Source organism: Gouania willdenowi, chromosome 1, assembly GCF_900634775.1.
Source record: "Gouania willdenowi chromosome 1, fGouWil2.1, whole genome shotgun sequence".
Classification (NCBI taxonomy): domain Eukaryota; kingdom Metazoa; phylum Chordata; class Actinopteri; order Blenniiformes; family Gobiesocidae; genus Gouania; species Gouania willdenowi.
In genome coordinates, this window is record NC_041044.1 from 10,676,176 (window position 1) to 10,699,842 (window position 23,667).

Genomic DNA, 23,667 nt, shown 5'->3' on the forward strand with positions numbered 1-23,667 from the left:
ATTATCACATGCTTTTAATCAAAGAGCACAGGGCCACAAAAAAACCAAAAAAAACCAACTTTCAAAAGGGCACTTGCTTGGTCCAGAGGGCAAAGGGCAGGTGCTTTAGCACCACCAAGTGTCTACCTGTGCACGCCACTGAGAAGAGGTCAGATAGTGGTCTGCCCCTCTATGCTGAAGAACTGGTGGCTTAATGTTGGCACATCTCATACTACCTTGATTCTCACCCCGTCTTCGATGAAACTGCTGAGACCAGTTTTCATCCTGACACAACAACACACAGGTATGAAACAATTGATTTTGCATTGTTATTTTGTTGAAAAACTATGTTGATGTAGATACATGTAATAAGATTAACACTCAGATGGGGAATAAGTTTTATTTTTCATTTCAATACAATTGTATTTTGAAATGAATAAACCCAACCATGTAAATTGTGTATATATTTCTGTATATTATATTAAATTAATTTATCTCCTCTCATTCCAGTAACGCAGAAGCCATTATCGCAGAGTGACAAATACAAGAGTGTGTTCCGTATTGCTCACCGCATCTCAGCATTAGAGAGTGAAAGCACTGGAGAGATGTTCAGGCGGTGTCTGGGTGTTCTTGAGGTACTTAAATCCATTTACATAAGAGAATTGTACAAAATTATTGTGAAAAATATCATAAAAATTACAATAAAATTACAATATTGTAAATAATTAAAATATCATTAAATATGTTATAAAAAAGGATGGATGGTAGCATAAATCTTTTTATATTCTCCCTTTAATAAAGTGTTTCTTACACTTCCTTAGGGAGGGCTGGTGATGGTCACAATTATGCAATAAATAATACAATTTATTTAATTGCAATAACAAAAAATAAAAAATAAAATGCATTGCTCTCTAAAAAAAGATTGCACTTCTTGTAGTGTTAACCTTTGACAGCTTGTGCAGACAAGTAAAAAAAAAATTATTACATTGTAGTTTGATGTAATCCATATCTAATATACTGTAGGTATAAATACACAAATGTTTTAGGATGTATAATGAGTGTACAAATTTAAATTACTTGGTATATTCCAGATGTAATATACTGTATGCATAAATATATTTATATTTTGAGTGTAAAAATGCACATTTAATTTTGTTTCTATTTAAAGAACTGATGTTATAAATTATTTTGTAATTCCATTTATCCTGGTTAGTGAGCGACTAAATGGTGGAACGTGCCATGAAGGATGAGTACAAACTTCCTAAAACGAGTCTCCTCCCATACCAACGCATACCTATGACATCAAGCGAGTACAGAGGTGTTTTACCCTAGCTAGATGGCAAGGAGTCACTTCCATCATTGAGAAGTTGCGCTCCAAGGGACAATGGTTGTGTAAGGCTTGTGATAAGCCACTAAAATCCAGTCTCTCTGTTGGTTGTGAGGTTTGTCTCGAATGGTACATTGGCAAATGCATTGGACTTAAACAGGTCCCCAAAGTTAAGACATGGATGTGTCGTAACTGTCATCAGCAGTGATGGATGACACTTTAGTTTGATTTGTATATTACATTGGGTTTTTTTACGTTGTTTTTGTTTGTCCTTGAATGTGATATCATATTACAATGTGTATTTCTTTATTGTTGTCAAATCTGTTTTTCATTAAATACTGTTCTCCACATACAGTATATTATTCAGTGTTTTAAAATGGAGTTTTATAAAGTTATATACATTGTTGTATATATATGTAGTTGATTCTTTTACAGAATGCCTTGTGTGTTGTGAATTGCAGTCTTTTTCCATGTTTATTGTGGATGTTGTAGTATTGGCAACGTGTGTGTGTGTGTGCGTGCGTGTGTCATTGGGTTCACTGGTTGACACAGAGGATTGCAGAGCATGTTTTTGTATCTTGTTATACTGTGTGTGTGCATTGACTATTAAAAGCATCATTAATAATTTCAATTTCATATCATAAACACCCTGAATCATCCATAATGCATTTCATATCATATATTTTACATTTGAACCAGCAGTCCTTACACAGAGGAAGAATTCTCACCTTGCAAGCGATGAGGCTTTAAAATACTCCCATCCATATCATCTCATTATTCCTAGCTGATAGTTGGCCTGGTCAGCCATAATTGTGCATAAAGTGGGTCTAAAACACTGCATTTATTTTCTCAATCACATTCTACATTAGTAGAGGATTGAAATATTAAAAAAAAGGACAATAAAATGTGCACATTCAACAGAATAATGAAATTATGTTAAATTTAGTAATCCAATTAAATTCCTAAATGATTACTTAAATACATTCCAATTACAAGGTATATAAATAGTTTATTTGAAGATAATGGTCAAAATAAATGATTTTGACTCAATAATAGAATACCTAAATTATTTTTTATTCTACATCTACACATATCTTTTATTTATTTATAAAGATTTATGCAATTTTAATATTTAATACATTTATGGACATTGTTTATTTTTTTATGTTCAATATTAAAGCACTACGTAAGAATATCAGGACAATTCATAAATACGAATATGTCCGTTACGTAGTTTAAATATGAAAGTGTCTCTTTGTACTGTTGCCGTATGGACAACCCAGGTTACTATTGGTATGGTTGCCAAAATACACATACGTAACGTCTTAGGGTTAGGTTTAGGGTTAGGGTTAGGGTTAGGTTATAACCCAGTATCGCAACAAGTTTTAGGGTTAAAGTTAAGGTTAGGTTTAAGGTAAGGTTTAGTCTTAGTCACGTGACCTAAACTGACCAATGACTGACCTAACACGTGACCTAAACTGGCCAAATAAGCAGCGTACGAATAGAATGTCGGTATATTGATATAGCAACAGCACGGATAGCCACTGCCTTTAAAAATCTACCTATTAATAGAAAATCAAAGTACAAGTATTTAGTACTTAGTCTTGTACTTAGTCATGTTACCTAGTCATGAGGCTTAAACTGGCCAATGAGGGGCGCTGCATATGCATAGAGTGGCAGTCTATGGATACGTTTAACGTTTAACAAATCCATAGCCATGGCCTTCTAAGAACCCCAACAACATGGTATTTGAGGTTTATTTTCCTAAACCCTCCTGTTTTCTGGAGTTTTAGCCTCTGAAAAATGACTTTCTGACCAATTCTAAAACCGGGCTGTTTGAGTGGACCTGTCTATAGACGTGGACTCCACATATGACTCCATGCAACAGTTGATCACTAGCGACTTTCTTTTGCTATTTTGCTATTGTTGTTTTCAGCCAAAAAACTGCACATTACATTGAAACACATGGCTATTTAAGCGGATATTGTAATTGTGAGTCAGAAAAACACTGTTTGAAGAAGTGTATGCGCCGTGCAGCAACAGCAAAAGCAGCTGTTTCAGCTGCTTCAAACACTTACCAGAGCTGCTATGTTGCTTTGTTGTCATCGTTACAGGAATAGTCCATTCAAGGTGATTAGTCCGCTGTTTTGTCCGAACCGCTGTGACATATTGTGTCACAAAACACAGTGTTGCCAGATTTGTGGTTCGTGTTTATTTTGTTCTAAGATGTGATTGGACTGGAAATTGTGCATCTGATCTGGCAACACTGATTCTTGATTTCACATGTGAAGCACAAATGTAGAAAATTTTAAACGGAGCAATTTTCTCCGTGTTATGAGACTTACACAGACCACAAACAAATGACTGGATGGTTTTATTTCACATTTTGTGGGCTGGTGCACACAAAAAATAAAACATTAGATTAAAAAAAAAAAAAAGAAAAAAAACCCATATCAACCACGAGCCGGATGTGATGTACAGTCGGGCCGGGTCCAGCTGGCAGGCCGTAACCATGGCATCCCTGTGTTAGAGACTCCGCCTTAAGACATCTAATTCTAGACAGCATTTATTATATATCTATGGTGGCACGTGACACCTCTAAAATCTGATTATCCATCCCTAGTGCCACCCCATCCAGATTCACAAAAGGCAAATGAAATTGTAGCTTGTAAATGATTTATTAAAACAGTGATTAACTTACAACCCTGACTAATATATACATTTGTTGTCAGAATAAACTATTTCTTATGATTTTAAAATAAATAGCCATGCCTTCATCACTCTAATTGCATGGAGATTTAAACCTTTATACTGGGTAGGAACTTTTGTCCTGTAATGATGATGATGACTGAAGGGTGCACACCATTTCATCCAGGAGATTTTGGGCGATCCCTATTTGTAGATGATGGAGCTCTCTGAAAAAGAGGGAGAAACATAGAATTTCTAGTTAATAACGTGCAGAGAGCTATAGATGAGGTGGGGCAGTGGGGGTTTGATTGGGGAGGGAAGGAGAGGAAGGTCGAAAGAGGGAAATAGGACAGAGGATGTAGGAGGGTATCAAAGCCAAAGCAGTAAGCAAGCTTTTGAGGAGAATAGCTCAGATGAGGGCAGCAACACAGTAGTTCAAAAAAAGCTGTGAGAGGAGAATTTAAAGTCATAGTAAGGTTCAGAAAGGAGGACAAACAAATCAATTTACCATCATTTTCGGACTATAAAGCGTACTGTTTTATTGGCCGCATTACAATAATTTATCAATTTTCAAAGAAAAATTTACACAAATGCCACAGCCTAAGATAGTCTATTGGCTGATGAGGGTACCCGTTAGACAACTCGGCCAATCAGAACGGGCAGGTAGGCGGGCTGCTGTACTCAAGTAAGGTGTCACGGAAGTGTCCGTGTTTCAACTGATAAGCTTCCTTTACTACATGAAGTCAGCTCTTAACTGTCCCACATCCACATATCAGTCTATTTACAGATTTTTATGGTCACTTTTTACTGGAACCAGACTGCTACACCACTTCATCCGCTTTTCTTACCGCGGAGAAATCACAGCGAGTCGGACTCTGAGTCAGAATACGGACGCGATTGTTTCTGAACAAATCCAACATGGTGATTTGGCAACTTCATGGTATTCTGCTACTAGTACAAACTGGTTGACTTTTACTATAGACGGATCGGAGATCAGAACTGTTCTGATCTCCGCTCCGTCTGTCCGTCTCCATCAGCCTCAGAGTCCAGAGCACCAATCAATCCTGAACAAACCTAACTCAGTGATTGAACAACTTTATGCTGTTCATCCTTCTATAATAAACTGGCTGACTTTTGCATCCACACTGCTGCTGCAACGGGCGCCCTCTCGCTCACTCTCTTTCTTTTTCTTTCTCTCTCCCTCTCTCTTTCTCTGACAACATTTCTCAGTGTCGATGCTATGACGAGGTAGTGTGCATCATGACAAAATGAGTGATCAGAATGATTCTATGTGAGAAAAAACAATTTCATGTTCACAATTTCATTGTTCCACATGGTCTAATGTGACAGAGCTCAATTTTGTGGCGGTATTAAGCGTATAACACCGGGAAAAATCCACAATTTGGTTGCCCTCATTGTTTAAGCCGCAGGGTTCATAGCGTGAGAAAAAAGTAGGGGTTTATAGTCCGGAAATTACGGTAACCCAGATTTTTGACACGAAATGAACAAAGTCTTAGAGAGCAATGTATGGGTAATGGACATTGTTTAAAATAAGGAGAGTTAAAAACAGGCAACTGACACCAGTGCAGTATAATGATGACCAATAAAATTGTAAACTGAGTGAAAGATGAAACAAATTAAAAAAAGATTTTAATCCTTTTTTTCTCTTTTGTTACTTTAAATCTGAATGGGTTTTAAAGACAACATACTGTGAAATTGATAAGTATCAGAATTTTGTCATGTTTATAGCTTCTCTGAAAGTTAAAAGAAAAAGGGTACTCTTTAGTTTGATCCATTCAGATAAGCATGCATCCACTTTTTAATTTTATATTTTTTTGGGAGGAAAAACAGCTTTGGTTCAGGTTGCTTATTTGTTGAAGAGTAATCTCCATATAAGAGAACCTAGAGAAACTGCATTTCTCTGTTGCACATTGACTAATATGTGATTCAAAGATGCTATATTACTTTTACAGTTTGAATTATTTTCGAAAACAATTATTACTGGTTGCAGTATTTTTATTGTGCTACCTCAAAGGGATTGTTGGGCCCAGAATTAAAATATTTATACCGGTACATTTTTTCCAGCCCATCAACTCAATCATTGAAAAGTTTTTGGTTTTGCTGATTCTGATTTCCAAGCTATCTGCTGTTTCTGTTATTGGTCATTTACAAAAAATGCTTCAGTGAGTTTGAGTCCTGTGGTGTGAAACAAGGTGTCTGTATTTTTGGGGGCAACATATTTCATTTAGTAAATTTTTTTTGCACTTTATACAATAGCTTTATTTCAAATAGGGATTGCTTTAAAGGTATTTTTCTTATATTTTCTGGAGAAAATTTGTTAATGTTTAACCTTGAACTACATCTGAATATTCAAAGCCTCACATGTAGTAAAAACAGACACTGATGTGTAACTTGGAATCATTGGTTCACCAATTATACATACATTTTTACAATTCAATTGTAGATAATACAATGCAAAGCATCTTATTTTGAATGGATTATTGTATTTCCTTTTTTAATTATGATTTTCTCTTTGTTGTTAAAAGTTACATTAGTTAAACTGGGGTTAAAATAAAAATGTGCAGTTCTATATATTACCATTCTTAATTAAACATTGAACTATAATTCAAAAAATATATTTGGCAGTTTTTTCAGAACTTACATAATGTTGAAAATAGTGGAAGTACTATTCATCTAACTCTATTTGATTGTTTATCAAATCTCTGAGTTTAATGTAGAGATTAATTGATTCATACGCATCATTTCACATATTTAGATTATGCTCGGACATCAGGTCCACACAGCTATTGAACACATCACTGTCACATGGAAAATCTTTGAATGTACGCTCATCAAGGCAAAGTTTCACTTTCTCCAGGTCCACGTGATGCAAAAAGTCTCTGCCTCCATACAGGTGAGGAACTGCATGCAAAATAGAGCGACGTCAATGGGGTGATCTGGAGTTATGGACTTGACGGACTCTGTGGTTGTTCCAAGTCATTACAACCTCATTTATTTCATCCTGAAATAAAAGTAGTAGTATTAGTGTACACAAATAGTTAGGATAATGTGTGTATTTCCTGTGTGTTTTCATTATCACATTAAAAAATGTAATAGTGCACCTAAGCTAGGTGCACCTAAGCTATGTTATTCTTACCTGTATTTTTTTAAGAAAACAAAACTGGATCAGACCGTGGCTCAGGTGGTAGAGGGTCGTCTTCTGATCAAGAGGTTGGGGGTTCGATCCCAGTACCTGACTATGTGTTGAAGTGTCCTTGGGCAAGACACTGAACCCTAAGTTGCTCCCAGTGGTCGACTAGCGCCTTGCATGGCAGTCCTGTCCCATTGGTGTGTGAATGTGAGAGTGATTGGGTGAATGAGCTGATATGTAAAGCGCTTTGAGACTGCTTCAGTGTGGTGATAAAGCGCTATATAAATCAAGTCCATTTACCATTTGTCCAAAAATGTGTCTGAGAAGTAGCCATCTTCTCTCAGTTTGTCAAACAGGTCCATCCAAAACTGGGCACACTCACTTTGCAGGATCAGATCTTTCAATCTGCTGGTTTCCAGTGCTTGGACCAAAGGTTACTAATTTATTCTCATCTTGCTTCTCAGAAAAATGCAAAAAGCGCTGCATTTGTGCCATGTGTCCATTTTCTGTTCCTAAGTCAAGCCTCAGACGGGCAGGGCACCCTCCAGCAGTTATCACGGTATCTATGAAGTAGCCAGCAATGACCTTTGGATCATTGTTTGTCTTGTAAGCTTCAAGCCATAGCACTTTTCTGGAAAATCCCTCAATGCATCCACTGATTGCGATTCCAAATGGCTTAAGTTTGTCATAGCCATCGATATGCCAGACATAGTTTGGACCACGGCTGTGGTATACACGCCTTCGCAGCCTGTTCCTTGAACACAGATCTACACCTTTGCTGTCCAATAATTGTAGCAATATTCGAACAGTTTCTCTGTTAGTCACAATTCCGTTTAGCCAACATTTTTGGAACATCCATCTGTACCCATGGCACTGACCAGAAGTCTCCATTTGTTGTTCAATAACCTGTGCTACTTCAGCCACATCATTTTCATCCTTTCGACGCCAGAACCTCTTTTTGCTTAGTATCCTTTCAAGGGTGCGTTTACTCAGCACAATTCCATGTGAATTTGCAAGCAAACAAAGTATTTCATCATTTGTAAAGCCCTGTCTAAAGTAGTCTTTTATAGTCTTATCAGCCATCTCTCAGTGTCAGCTACTCAACACATGAACAAGCTGCTGTAAATGTTTTAAAGTATCTCATAATTATGACTTTTTTCTAATAATTATGACTTTTTTAGCTCATAATTATGACTTTCTATCTCATATTTATGATTTTCTTTCTCATCATTATGACTTTCTTTCTCATAATTATGATTTTGTTTCTCATAATTATGACTTTCCTTGGTGATTTTTTTTTAGTGGCGGAAACGGGCTTCCATATGAACTGCACCGTTACCTGGACACTATAAAATACATCAACACCAAAAAAGCTGCAAGGACTCTTTCTGTTATTGAAGAACTGAACATAACCTTTTGAACTCCAACCTTGGAATTATGTTTTCCCTTTGTAAAATGCATGTATATATGTGTGTTTGTGCTGTTATGTGTGTTTTGTTAACTGTAAAACAACAACAACAACAACAACAACAAAAAACCGATACTCCAAGTGCTGCTGCTCATGTCTGTGTAAAGGATCAGCCAATCTCTTAACTGGCTCCGCCTTATGTGCTTTGATTAACAGACCGAAGTCATTCTGCTGAAGAACGACATTGTGAAATAAAAAGGCCATTGTGAGAAAGGAAATTAAACAAAAATAAAACAAAAAATAATAATACTGAAATAAAAATTGACATTGTAAAACAAGTTTTTTTTATTCTATAAAATCTTGGGAAAAAAGCTAAAAAGTCATTATTTTAAAAAGTACGACATTGTTCAAATAATAATTATGAAATGCTTAATTATAATACAATAATAATTATGTGATATTAAATAATAATAACACTTATTTCATAATAATATTACCTTATTTAGCAATTTAATGGCCATATTATATATTTGTCTGTTATTTATAAAAATGGTATTTATTTCAAAATGTTGTTTTTATTTATTTAATTATGACTCTTTTGGTTTTGCATACTCTAGTGCCCCCATAACCAAGATTTCCTTGACGCGCCCCTGGTGTGACGTGGTCAGAATGCGTAACTTTATTACGTAGATGTCGCGGTGGTCGACTGACTCGATTCATACCGTCGCTTCTTAACTCGTTGTGCAGCCAGTTACTGCCTGCTGTATTTGTTCATTTGTTTCACTTTCAAACAAGGTAGCATGGACAGTAGAGGTTATGGATCTGGTGAGTAGTTTTAGGTTATTCTAGACATGAGTTGTGCATTATTGTGTTAGCGTAGCACATTAGCCGTTATTGCGTTTAACAAAATCAAATAGCGTTTCCGTCGGGTCCCCGGACTTTGTAACCAAGAGGTGAATATCGATTAGTATTTGACTGGTCCACGAAGTACAAACTAAGGAGGGTATAAGCATTACTGCTGCTGCAGGCTTGTGTCCAAAATACAACGCTAGCCGCTAGCTGGGCCTTATTGCCATTGTCTGCTCAAATGCTAAATAGCTAGCACGGTTCGTTCTTCGATGATAGTCGTTCGTTGTGTTTAACGCTTTGCACAAAACAGTTGGTTCGTCCTCCTAAAATGGAGTCAGTGAGAATAAATAATACACTTAAAGATGAGTTGTTAAAATGGCGGCCAAAGTTAAAACCCTGTTTCCGGATGTTTAGCAGTACTCGTCGATGGATTGCGCTTTACGCATGGTGATTGTGGTTGTTTAACGTTTGGTCACTGTCCCGACGCATTCGTTTTACAATGATGCGCTATACAAATAAAAAACAACCTAACGTCCCTTATTTGATGGTAATTTTTTTTATTTTATTTTCTAAAAAAATACTGAGCATTGAGCTCATCCTGTGTCTGTTTTTGCAGGGTTTTCCAGTTGGGGAGGTGGAGGCTCAGTCAGCAGAGGTGAGTAGAACTTAATTTGTACTGTTAGAGTAGATGAAGAAACTCTCGTGTTCAAACTTGAGATTTCATTCAGAGAGACATAGTTAAAGGCTGTATCAACCAATTAATTTATGAACAGATCAACATAAATGAGTCGTCATCTCAAGTCAAATAGGAAAACAAGTACTCATATCATCATAATTCACAGCTGTGGGCCTCAGGGTAGGGGTTGAACAAACTAGTCAACTTTAGTGTTGTCTCGCAACTCTGTCCACGTGTGACGTCAACTATTCGCAGTACCTGACTTTTGCCCAAGATGGAGGCGTAACACAGCAAACGAGGGTCTGAATACCCCTGCACAACATCAAGCCTTTCTAGCTCTTTCCTTGTTTGTGATCAAACTGCAGCTGGTAGGCAGATACTAATAGAGGGTTTCCACGGTGCATCATCAACCCGGAAGTCGCCATTTTGGAGGTAAGCAGAAGGTTTACAAATGAGCAAATCCCAAATTTTGAGAGGAAATTGTCAACTATTTTCGTGTTTTTGGCTGTACTAATCGGTCAGACGTGGATTTTTATAGGCTGCCAAAAGTTATAACCGATCAGGGAAGAACAATGTCTGCGTTTTATAGTCAATAGTTCTACATCAGGAGAGCAGTGACATGAGACTAGCTCCAGTTGTTATTGGTGTATATGCAAACACCAGCGCCCTCATCTCCCGTCTTGCATTTAAATCCAGATTCAGGTGGTGCAGTTTGTTCTCCAGGGAGCGGACATTAGAACACAGGATAGATGGAAGCAGCGCTCTCTGAGGATTAGCTTTTAGCTTGGTTGCTAGCCCCGCTGCTGCTTCTGATCACACCTCTTACGTCTCCTCCGCCGGTGCGAGGCTCCGCTACTTTGTAGCGGACTCCGCTTGTACAAGGCTCAGCTTCCCCAGCGGCCTACGAAGTAGCGGAGGAGACGAAAGCGGTGTGATCAGGAGCGGGGATGCCGGTGCAGTGCTACGTCAACTGCGTAAACCTCTTTGTAGTTATGAAGGAGCTATTTACACCCCCTTAAATGGGGCCCTATAAAATCTGTTATTTTTTTCCCCAAATCCTGTGTTTTCCACTTTAATTTTTTAAATTCCGTTTTGTTTTTTAGAAATATTTATCATTTTTTCAAAGAAAAATGTAGATACAAGTTGTAGTGACATGGATTATTCTGACTGCTCCTTTTTAATTGTCATATAAAGATGTATGAGAACGGCATTAATGTCACCTAATTTCCTTTCAGGGATCAGTGGTTTACTGAATCTGAGCAGGTTTATTGATTGTTTTGATCAACTTTAAATTAACCTAATTTAAATTATCCTATCTTCTGTAGTTCTGATGAGATGATGTTCGATTGTAACATTCTAAAATTGTTGCTCCAATGGACTTTCATTTTGTTGACCAGTAAACCAGTGAAACGATTGTACTTGAGGCAGCTTGCTGACTGGGAATAAGGGTGCCTACAAGGTACGGACAAAAGGCTGGAATAAAAAGAACTAAAGGACACCATGGACTGAGTTATTCTTAGTTAGCCAGGCACAATAGTTTGAACACTGAGATGTTGAAACTGATCACGTTTTCACTGCACACCGGTGTTTTCAGCGTAGTATAATGCAGACAGAAGAAGGAGGTGAAGCTGCTCAGAGCGCCGCTGCTTTACACAAGAAACGGACGGAGTTTCACAGGCACAGCAAAGTTAAGCAGGCACTGGTGGCAGTTTAAATGGGGTTTCAGGTACATTAGGCACTGTTTAATGCAGCCAAGTTGGGAGGGGGAGGGCGGGGCGCCTAATAAGCGCTCCCCAGAAACACGTATTCCCCATTAAATAAAGGGTTCCTTCCTTCTCACAGAGACTCATTTCATGCCGATTCTATCCATTTGAATCCGCCTACGATTCCGTTAATGTGGATTTTATAGGGCATTATACTTAATTTGTGTAATAAGGCGGTATTTTTTTTTAAATGAATAAATATCAATGTTTGGTGCCAGTGAATGAAACGTATTGCTAGATGAAACATTGCGATATATCGTTGTATTGAGATGTTGTCACACTCCTAACGCATAGCTTGACTAACCTTCTGATTAGTGTAAAATCTGCTCTTTATAAGCACACAGCCAAAAACATCACAGCTGGAATGCACGCAGCATTAGACTTCCTCTGTGAGGCTGTCAAGCAATGCTCACTGAGGGCTGTGATTGGAGGAAACCCTCCTCCCTCCTGTCAGCTTTTATAGGAGGGGCGGGGCCAACAGTGAAAGTGGATGAAGCAAGGGAATCTAAAGAATCTGTTTCAGCCAATAGCAAAATTCAGTTGTAGTAGCTGGCGTTCAACCCTTAGTGGCCAGTCTGACATTACCAAGTTTTGATCTACTTGGTTTAAAATAACCTAATTTAAATTATGCTATTTTCTGTAGCTCTGATGAGATGTTGTTACAATGTAACATTCTAATAACGTTGCTCCAACGGACTTTTATTTTGGAAGCCGGAAGTTCCCACTGAAATGGTTATACTTGAGATAACTTGCTGACTGTGAATGTGTATCTACGAGACACGGACAAAAGGCTGGAATGAAAAGAACTAACAGACCACATGGACTGAGTTATTGTTAGTTAGCCAGACACAACAGTTCAAACATTGAGCAGGGAAAGATGATTAAAGCTGATCACGTTCTCACGGAGCAGCACTGCGCTACACAAAAAATGGACACAGCTTTACAGGCACAGCAAAGTTAAACTGGCACTGGAAGCTCTGTCTATAGGAGTCAGTGATGATTTCCGTTGTTTTAGAGGGTGTTTGTGGTGTCGAGCCCTGTAAAACATAGAAATTATTTAAAGTCATATACAATTTCCATATGTACATAAAGAAAAACATACTTGGGGTACTTTTAAGGCTGGGCGATATATCGAGTTTTTAATAAATATTGATATGTTTATTTAACAAATATAGCATAGGACTTAGGGATGTAACGATTCACTGAACTCCCGATACGATTCGATTCATGATAACTGGGTTCGCGATACGATTCTCTCACGATTTATTTTACAAAATGGGACTGTAGATAAATGATGATTGAAATGATTAGAAAAGACTGTACTATTTTCCTTTTATTTTTAATTGTCAAAAGAGTCCCTTGACAAACTATTCAAAACAATGCAATTTAACTAAAAATAAATCTTTTTTTTGTAATTAAAGTTTTTTATTGAACATTTTCTTGGTACATTACAAAATCACAGTCCACACTCAATAAGGTGGCTGTACATATGTATAGATACATTCATGGATGGGGGCTTTTCTACAAGGTAAAAATAATAAATCACTATATTAATGGGCGGAATTCGGCAGATATGGAATCACGTCTCATCCTGACTTGTGTTTATAGAAATGTAGGACCAAAATGTGTCCCAAGCTGATGTGATGTCCTTTTTTTTTTAATCTATTTAGCATGCATTCATATGAGGCCATTTTTGTTATCATTTTTGCCCATTCCTTAATATGTGGGGCGATTGGAGTTTTCCAATGTTTAAGGATAACCCTCGCTGCCACCGATACCCCAACCATAATAATTGAAAATTTCCCTATTGATATATTAGTTATCCTCCCTTTATTACCCAGTAAACACAATCCAGGACAAAGTGGTACAGGCTTTCCCAACCATTCACTAAGGACATGGATGACCTCCACCCAAAAGCGTTGAATAATTGGGCATTCCCACAAACAATGCATAAGGGTACCAGTATCATTCTGACATTCCAACACAGTGCTTTGTTCATAAGACCTGCCCTGTGTAATCTAACTGGAGTCCAATAATATCTTTGCAATATCTTATATTGTGTAAGTTTACTTTTACATTCTCTCACAAATTTTCCATTTTCTGATAGAAACCTTAGCCATTCATTATCCCCAAATGTAACCCCCATATCCTTTTCCCATAAACCCTTCAGTGCTTTACAGTCATCACTAATTACTTCACTGATTCTTCTGTAGAATACCGAAGCTCAATGATGGTGAGATGGTAGGGTCAAATAGTCCAGAATGTGTTTCACTCCTGCATGCTGGGGCAATGACATAACACAACTCCTTATCTGAAGATATTGCCCAAAATGTCCTTTCCCACACCGGTTATATCTGTTCATTATATCATTATATGACGTGTATATATATATATATATATATATATATATATATCATCCTAATAAAGATCATCCAATGTACATATTTTAAAAGATCATACCAACTTTTCCAGTAGACCGGTGCTTTTCCAACACAAATAGCAGGTTTCTGCCACAATGAGACGTAAGATTGTTTACAATGTGGTAAATTAAACATCTTGTGGACCTTCATCAAGACTTCCTTTGAATGCAATATAATAGGATTGGAATTTTTATTCGAAATCTGAGACACTCCATAGGCGTGAAGGGGTGGGATAACGATTTCTCAATTGTTTCCCAGTCGAATTGATCATGTCCTGTCCAATATAGGGCAATTTTTGCCATTTCAAAGGAGATGTAATATAATTTGGGGTCCGGTAAACTCAATCCTCCTTTTTCCCTAGGTAAACATAGTTTAGATAACTTGATTCTTGGCCTTTTCCCTTCCCAAAGAAAATGTTTAACCATCACATCATATTGGTTAAATATGGACGATGGCACAGTGATCGGCAGCATCATAAGGGGATAATTGAACTGTGGTGAAACAACCATTTTGATCACATTCACTTTTCCCAAAATTGTCAGCTTGAGTCTTTCCCATTTGTCAAGGTTAACTTTAATCTTTTGCAAAATTGGCTGTAAATTCAGTGTTGGCATTTTTTCCAGCTCCCTACTCAATTTAATACCCAGATAATTCATTCCATTCGGAATCCATTTAAACCCAAATTTTCCCGTTACGTTTCCACTATAAATTCCTGATATAGGCATTGCCTCTGATTTGGCCCAATTGATTTTGTATCCTGAAACTTTGGAATAAGATTGTATTACATCCATTAAATGAGGTATTGAGTGACTTGGGTCTTCCAATAGGACTAAAATATCATCTGCGTAAAGCAGCAGCTTGTGTTGTTTATCACCTCCTTCTAATCCCTTTATATCTAAATTTCCTCTTATGGCGATAGCCAGTGGTTCCAGCGAGACATTAAACAATAAAGGTGAAAGAGGGCTTCCCTGTCTCATAACTCTCTTTAAAGCAAAGAAAGGTGACACAATGCCATTAGTTATAATTGATGCTTTAGGACTTTTATACAACATTTTGACCCAAGTGATGAATGAAGTTGAGAATCCAAAATTGAGCAAGGCAGCAAATAAAAAAGACCCACTGAATACGGTCAAAAGCCTTCTCCGCATCAAGGGAGTGGGTGACTATCGGACTACTTTTCTCACGATTGAGACTTATTAAATGCAGTAGTTTTCTCATATTATCTGTTGAAGATCTGTTTTTCATGAATCCTACTTGATCTATGTGTATGATATTTGCTAAAACTTTCTCCAAACGGGTTGCTAATATTTTGGTCAGGATCTTAAAATCTACATTTAGTAGGCTAATAGGCCGATAATTGGAGGGCTGTAACGAGTCTCTATCCTTCTTTGGTATAACTGTAATTAAAGCCTCATCAAAAGTTGGGGGAAGACATTGCAATCCAAAGGCTTCATTAAATAACTCTTTTAATACTGGAGCTAAGACATCTATATATCTTTTATAGTATTCTATAGAAAATCCGTCAAGCCCTGGTGACTTTCCATTCTTCATACCGGCCACAGATTGGCGAATTTCAGCCTCCGTAACCGGACCATCCAAGAGTTTAGCCTGATCAGGTGACCACTTGGGCATATTAACATATTCGCCAGCTCTTTGTTATCAGGATAAGACTCTGGAGTATATAAGGCTTGATAATGGTCAAATAAAACCCCATTAATTTCTTTAGAGTCCGTGACAATTGCATCCCCCTTTTTAATGGCAGGTATCAAATTTCCAGAATCGTGCTTTTTCAGCTGTTTAGCCAGCAATTTCCCTGTTTTTTCACCCCCTTCAAAAAAGGATGTCCCCAACCTAAATAAGGCATATTGTACTTTATATTATATATTTCCTGAAGTTCAAATTTAAATTTACAAATGTCCTGATATTTTTTATTTGAAAAGCAACCAGCCAACTCCCTCTCACGTACTATAATTATACTCTCTAGTTCCTTTATCCTTCTCAGATCTTCTTTCTTTTTCTTGGATGTGTAAGCTATAATTTTACCCCGAATATATGATTTTGAGGCTTCCCATTCAGTTGCCCTTTTGGAGGTGCTACCTATATTGATTTCCAAAAATGATTTTAAATCTTCCTCCAAAGACAAACAAAACGTTTCATTAAGCATCAGGGACGTATTCAATCTCCATCTGCCGCTCTTTTCTGAATCATTGTTTATATAAAGTCCCAATTCTACAGGCGCGTGATCAGACAGAGCAATAGCATTAATTTTACAATTCAGTATTTGTTTGGTTATATTATTTAATATCAAAAACATCAATTCTTGAGTACGACTGTATGAGAATGTATATTCTCTTTCAGAGGGATTTGTCAAGCGCCAGATGTCAACCAAATTATTGTCTTCACTTAACATATGAATAGCAGCTCTGTCTTTCGGCATTGTTGGGCCAGTAAGGGTACTTCGATTTATAAATCTATCCCATACTTGATTAAAATCCCCTGCCAAAACAATATCCCCTTCCATTTCTCCCACTGTTCACAACATGGAAAAAGTTGGGATCACTTATAGTTGGTGCATAAATATTACACAAAATAACATTTTTGCCATTAATTTTAGCCTGCAAGCAGATCATCCTACCCTCACTATCTTTTGCTTGTTTAACTAGAGTGAATGGTATGTTTTTATGTACCAAAATAGCCACCCCATTGCGCTTACTCGAAAATGAACTATGAAAAACATGTCCCACCCATTCAAACTTTAACTTCAAGGCTTCCTCTCCCTTAAAATGTGACTCCTAAATAAATACAATATCTGCTTTATTGTGTTTGAGGTATGTCATCACTTTTCCTCTTTTTGCAGGATTTCCACACCCCTTAATATTCCAACTTATAAACTTAATATAGTTTTGCGCCATCTAGAATAAAATCAAATAAGACATCAGAACAAAATAACCCCCAATCCATGCAACAATATTTCTCTCTCACATATCGCTCCATCACAGCCAAGTATGTGTTTGTATAAAACATTAATCATGAACTTAGAATGTCCGCCTAAAACTGAAACAGGGAGACCTGGCCATCTCCTGACCTGGTAGAAGAACACAAAAACAAATGAAAAATTATAAACATAACTCGTTAAGGTCCACGGGATACTCCTCCCAGCAGTGTCCTCTCGGCTGCTGGTTGCTAGGCTGTGGGGGTGGGGCCTGTGTCAGCCCCACCCCCGCGTAAGTTTTTCTCATTTTCCACTTTTAAACAGTGAATATCATCCCGTACCTCTCATTACTTGTTGCAGTGTCGGCTGATGAAGCATTCAGCCTCCTCAGCTTGTGTGAAGCGTTGATTCTTTCTCATCCACGTAAATCTCAAAGTTGCAGGAAAAGCCAAAGTATATCTCACATTGCGTTGCTGAAGAGCCTTCTTCGCCGACAGAAACGTCTTTCTCTTCTCCGCGAGTTCCTTCGTTACATCAGGGAATATCGACAGCTTATTGCCTTCCCATGTGATCCCTCGCTTCACCGCCACTGCTCTCAGTACCTTCTCCTGGGCGGACTGTCTCAGAAAGCGGATCAAAACAGCGCGAGGTGGTTGACCCTCGTTGGGCACAGGGGCCAGAACTCTGTGTAGTTGCTCGATCTCAAACTGGGCTTCAGGGACGATGCCCAGTCCCTCACTCAGTACTCTTTTAACACATACCTCGAGCGTACCATCAGTGCCGTAGGTCTCTTTGAGGCCAACCAAGCGAGCATTATTCCTTTTGCTGTGGTTTTCAAGCGCCTGTACACAATCCCACAGCGCGCTCACTTTCTTCCCCACATACTCGCTGCCTGTTTCAAGGACCCCCATCTTATCTTCCAGCTGGGAGATTTGCACCTCCGCCTCCCCCATTTGTGTCTACGGTCAGTTTGGCGCTCATTTTAGTTATTTCAGCAAAAACAGCCTCAAGGGTTACTTTCCCCCCAGCGCTCGTACCGAAAGCCTCCTCTTTAGCCTCGGAGTCATTAGTAGCTAGCATGTTCCTCGTGGTCCTGCGGGCCGTGCTTGCATCCTTGGGATTATTAGTCATCTTTCACAGCCAAAAGAAAAGTTAAGCCCAGGGTGGGAAAACGTTTACGGGACGATATCAGTCAATGTTAAGTCAAAAAGATGCGGTTTAACTCACTTTAAACATTAAAATAGTAGTGGGTGGCGGGTGCTCCTCTACAGTGCTGCCATTCTGCTCGGCGTGCCCATGTGACTCTAAAAATAAATCTTGAAGGAAATTAATAAAGGAATAATACAAATTAAGAAAAAGCCTATTAATTTAAATTCTGGTTCTATATTAAACAATGCAAAACTGCATAATAGTTATTTTTCTTTTTAAAAGTGCAACTGAAAATGTATTTTGTGCCTTAACAATTGGAGGTATGGAGTATAAGGTGGTCAGAAAGAAAGTAGTAGCAGATTCCGCCTGCCGCCTCAGCATTTGGACAAGAAGGACAAATATGTAGCGCCCCCTGCTGTTTGAAAAAAGTACTGCGATTAAATTTTCATAAAATCAATATCAACCGTGATACCTATGAATCGATTTTTAACTGCCTTACGATTAATTGTTACACCCCTAATAGGACTATATCGTAATATAATTCAAGTAACATTAAGTGTCTTCTGTAGAGCCGCCAGTATGCCTTTTTCCCCTGTCTCTTAACCCCGCCCTGCCTCTCTCCCGCTCTATCCCTGAGTGAAACTCAACACACGCGCTGACGAAACACCTCCCTCGTCCTCTCACTCACTCCAGCAGCGACAACATTATCAGTCAAACGAAGAGTTAGTTAGTAAAAAAAAAAGAATGGTTAAATAATTTGGAAATGGTTTGGTTTCAAAATGTCACTGTGTGCGGGAATGTGTGTGTAGAGGTGTTTGTTGGTTGATAACGTTATAAAAAGGACTCAAAATAACTCGTTAGCGTCACACTGCACGTTTATTGTATGCAAGGGAAGCTCAAACACTGCTTATGTTGTTTCTGGCGGGACGGTAAAAAAGTAGTAAAGTAGTAAAAGGTGACGTCACATGCCGGGCAAAATCTAACTAGCCCATTTGGAGCTGACTTTATACAAAATGCGGGATAACAAGGGAGGGAGGAAACAAGTTTTTCAACTTTGGCCCTCTGAATGAGGCTAAAGGGATGTATATCGCTGTAGCAATTAGAAAGTGATTTTTTTCATCATACCCCCCCTTGAATTTAATGGTGCCATTTAATGAGTAACCTTGATATATACAATTTATTATAACTAAATCAGCAGCTGAAGTACTGTAGTGCTTTTTAAATATCCACCAATTGGTTAAAATTTAATTCTACAGTATTTCATGTAACTTAAAAATTAAATAAACGATTATGGGAAATGAAATGTATGCATCAATTATTGACTACTGTATTTAAATGACCTGCCTTTGGTTTAGTTAGAAATGGTACCTAGTAACGCCTGATTTTGTGTCTCCCGTTCATTTTAAAAGCTGTGTACATATTTTTTTTAATTTTGCATTGTGTTCAATAAAATCATCAAATCAATGTTAATTGTCATTGTACATTATAGAGCAACGCAATTATGTCTCATCCTGTCCAAGAAACATGAAAAGACAATCACATATAACATGGGAGAACAGGAGTGGGAGAGCTGCGAGTCGCTACAAGGGTGGCTTCCTGTATTTCTTAGATGAGAAGTGGAAACGAAAAGAGGGGAAAAAGGCAGGTCCCAAACTATGCCCCTTAAGTATGTGGGTACAGTGTGGTATTAGGGAAAAAAAAAACTCTTCAGCACATAGAAGCACCAAAAAACACAATTACAACATAATTCAAAGACATAGCACATGTGGGTGAGGGGGAGAATACTTGAACCGTTGTCTCGGGGAGTCAATGTAGATAACGATTGTTTTTGGCCAGGCTAAGCACAATTTCTGTCAGCCTGGAGTCCGGGTCTCGGAGCAGTGTATCCAATGTGGTAGCTCTTAAACTTTCAAGCCCAGCTGTCAACTTCTCCAAGTTAGATTCCATCTCGCGTAGACATTCAAAAATTGCGTCCTGCTTACTTTTGAGTTTGTTCATCGCACAAGTCTGAGTGTTAAGAACCCTGCACAATCTTTCAGCAATGACTGGCAGCCTTCCCAAAACAGTTTCCAATGTTATCCGAACTTTGCAATAGATCAAAAAGCTACCAGCTCCGATTAGGGGCATACTTGTTATCATAATTCCAATTGTGTAGAAGTCCCCCACATCCTCAATGGAAAGGATAGACAGGCACAAATCCTCCACTTATCCCATGAGTCCATCGTGTATCCGGCAGCAAACGTTCCATCGGGACATGCAGGCTCTCCTCTGCCCACTCTTTGTGTCGAAAAAATGTGGTCGATTGCATTGAGAGACTAGCTGATCAATTCCATAATTTCTGTTTTGGATAGAGATGTAGAAAGAGGCTCCTATTAGATCCTGACAAAGCAGCAGCAAGCAGGGTGTTGAGAGCAAGTGAAAAATAAATTTTATGGCAAGCCTGACAAGAACATGTGAGGAAGGTTTTTTGACTTGGAAAGTATTTTTAAAACAGTGCTTTAGCATTGTGTTGGAATAGGCTGGGTGATAATGGACCTTACTAGAAAGACAATTTTTGAGTGAGTTCTGTAGTTTGGGCCTGGGTAGGAAGCACTCAGCAATCCATCCAACTGTGCTTTTCATGCTGTTCTGAGAAGTGGTGGAATCAGGAATTCCTAAAATAAGTATTTTAATAAAAATTTTTAAAAAGCTATAAATGATCTATATCTATACATCTATACAAATCTCAATATATTGCCCAGGCTTAGCTACACCCCTCACTACGTTCCTTTCACATTCTTATGTTTTTTGGTTTGTTTGTTAAATTCAGACATACTCTAGGTCCTTGTTACACTTGACACTGAAATAGAGCATTATGGGTTTTCTCTATGTAATGTCATGTTAACGCATTGCTCTTGTCCTTCACTTCATTAGGTTCTGGCGGCTTTGACATGTATGGGGGAGGTTATAAAGACTCGCTGCCTGGTCTTGGTGGCTACGGAGGAGGCGGCGGTAATCACATGAAGAGGGGCCCTTCTGGACAATCACTACTTTCATCCTCAGGCGCTCATGCTGATGATGTCATCGCCAAGATCAATCAGCGCCTGGATATGCTTACTCGGTTGGAGGGGGGGTTGAAAGGGGCTCGGGGTGATAGGTAAAACTACCATTCCTTTTGTTTGTCTTGTTTCTTTCGGTATACTACACTTTTTTGCCAGATTATGAAATGTAGGCATCTATAGTTTTAACATGGAAAAGTTTGAACTTTTTGGTGAAGGGGATACTATGCTGTCTAGTTGGTTTTGAAGTGTTGGATAAAGTTGACAATTTTTAGAAAAAAACAGTCCACTTCAATATTGCTTGTGATAAGGGTTTTTGGTGATTATCTAGAAAGTTGATGCTGCTGATTTTTCAAAGCTCCTTTTTTTTTTTTTAACTCGCTGACTTTCTCTGTAGGCCTTGTCGTAGTTGCCAAATATCAGCTCACAAAGTTGTCAGTAAAGTTCTATAATGTTCCTCAAAATTTGAGAAATATTAAGCAATTTGATCATATCCCTAAATTCTAGCTTGACGGAAAAAAATTGATGGTTGCGTAATTAATATGCTTTAGCATCTGAGGAACCTCTTTATCATATATAAATGTTTCTTGTTTATTGAAAGCTATTGCTTCCACGGCATTGAGTGTCCAATCCTTTAATTAGGGTGCAGTTGTATACTTCTGCAGCAGATGGACATCACAATTTTTTGTCCATATACACACTTCATTCCACTCATACTCCATGTGGTTAATCGTGGGATCTGGATTTAATTCACCTAATGCCGCTAAATGTAGGTGCTGTGCTGACGAAAAGTGAAGTTAAAGCTTTATTTAGGGATTTCGCTTTGTGAAATCTGAAAAGCCCATTTCCTCTTTCTTTCAATGCCCATCGTGTCTTAAATTTCCAGTCTCCATGTCCTGTCCCAAGACAGTTCCGGGTTTTAATGAACCATGTTAATGTCTGCTTGATGTTTCTCTGTTCATCCTTCAACAAGGAATATAAATAAGAAACACTTCCAAAATATGCAGTGTTGTAAACTTAAGAATAAAAGAGAAACCCAAATTATTAACTAAAAATGACCACAAGCAGACATTTGAATTGTTTTTGGATCACCTGGATTTTATCTGATGTAGTTTATACAAATTTAAGCTGGGAGTGACATCAAATTGAGAGAATGCAAGACTATGAAGGAGAAGGAATACCAGGTGGAGAAATCCAAACCTGGCTGCCCTCCATACCTTCCTTGCCCTTTGCTCTCTATCAACCCTCTTCCTCCCTTCTGCAGGTTTGACCAGTACGAGTCATTCGACTCGCGTTCCTCTGCTCTCTCCTCCTCCCGAGATCTCTACAGATCTGGCGATGGTAGCTATGGTTATGGCGATGACCGAGGGGACAACATGCTGTTGGGACAGCGAGGAGGCTCGGGCTTCGGAGGGGGAATGGGGTTTGGCGGAGGAGGAGGCTTTGACAGCCTCTCCTCTTCCTATGGAGTCGCTAAAATGCGACAGAACATGAGGGAGTCCTTCACCAATGCTCCAGGGGGAGGTTCTGGAGGTGGAGGATGGGCCGGAGCAGGCAGACATTCCCCCAGGCGGGGTGGAAGTGCTGGGGGTCGTGGAGGGTTTGGAAGACGCAGGCCTGACCCCGCACCATTAGGCGGAGTTATGCGGGGTGGCCACACTCCAGGAGGTGGTAGAGGCAAGCTCCCATCCCTCCTGTCCAACCGCATATACCCTGAGAGCGGAGGCTTCCAGGGTCTTTCTCAAGGGCCTCACGACTTTCCTGGGAGGCATTTTGCAGGGGGCCCAAGGGCTGGCCGCCAGCGAGGCCGCAAGAGAGCCCTCAACAAAGTAAGTACCTCCAAATAAATAAGGCCTCTTCAGACATTGGGCTTAATGTTATGCCCATTCTGATTCCCTCCTTTTCAGTACCTAACCATTTGGCAAAGTTGCCTCGGTGCTTGTACTTAATTTCTGCGTAATACAACAGTTATTCACTGATGATCTAAAACACACTTTTGATTGATCAGTTGTCCTAATTCTACCAAACCCTTGATAGTAGGTTAGGAAATGTGGCCTTTTCCACAGTAGAAACACCAATTACCCTGCAGCTTCATATACACGTGTATATAAAGGATAAATAAAAACTTTTTTTAACAAATTGGTTTTGGTTAGCTATAGTGGTGTAGGATTTGATTTGTGTTTTTTGTGTCTGCACCAGTTTGGGCAGTTAGGACTTTGACATATTGCAGCAGTGGCCTAGAGATGTGGATGAATAAATTATGTCATCGATTTGTCTATCATCCTAA

At 38.7% G+C, this 23,667-nt stretch overlaps 1 protein-coding gene across 2 annotated transcripts in view; it reads left to right on the top strand.

The window, feature by feature from the left end:
* The first annotated feature begins 9,212 nt into the window (after nucleotides 1–9,212).
* Nucleotides 9,213–23,667, top strand: part of akap8l (A kinase (PRKA) anchor protein 8-like) — a 34,597-nt gene continuing 20,142 nt past the window's right edge. For both annotated transcript variants that reach the window (XM_028445889.1, XM_028445879.1), the window contains exons 1-4: nucleotides 9,213–9,378; nucleotides 10,019–10,057; nucleotides 21,256–21,478; nucleotides 22,645–23,209. In XM_028445889.1, the coding sequence (XP_028301690.1) occupies nucleotides 9,354–9,378; nucleotides 10,019–10,057; nucleotides 21,256–21,478; nucleotides 22,645–23,209 (852 nt within the window). In that variant the 5' untranslated portion in view covers nucleotides 9,213–9,353. The remainder of the gene's footprint in view (nucleotides 9,379–10,018; nucleotides 10,058–21,255; nucleotides 21,479–22,644; nucleotides 23,210–23,667) is intronic.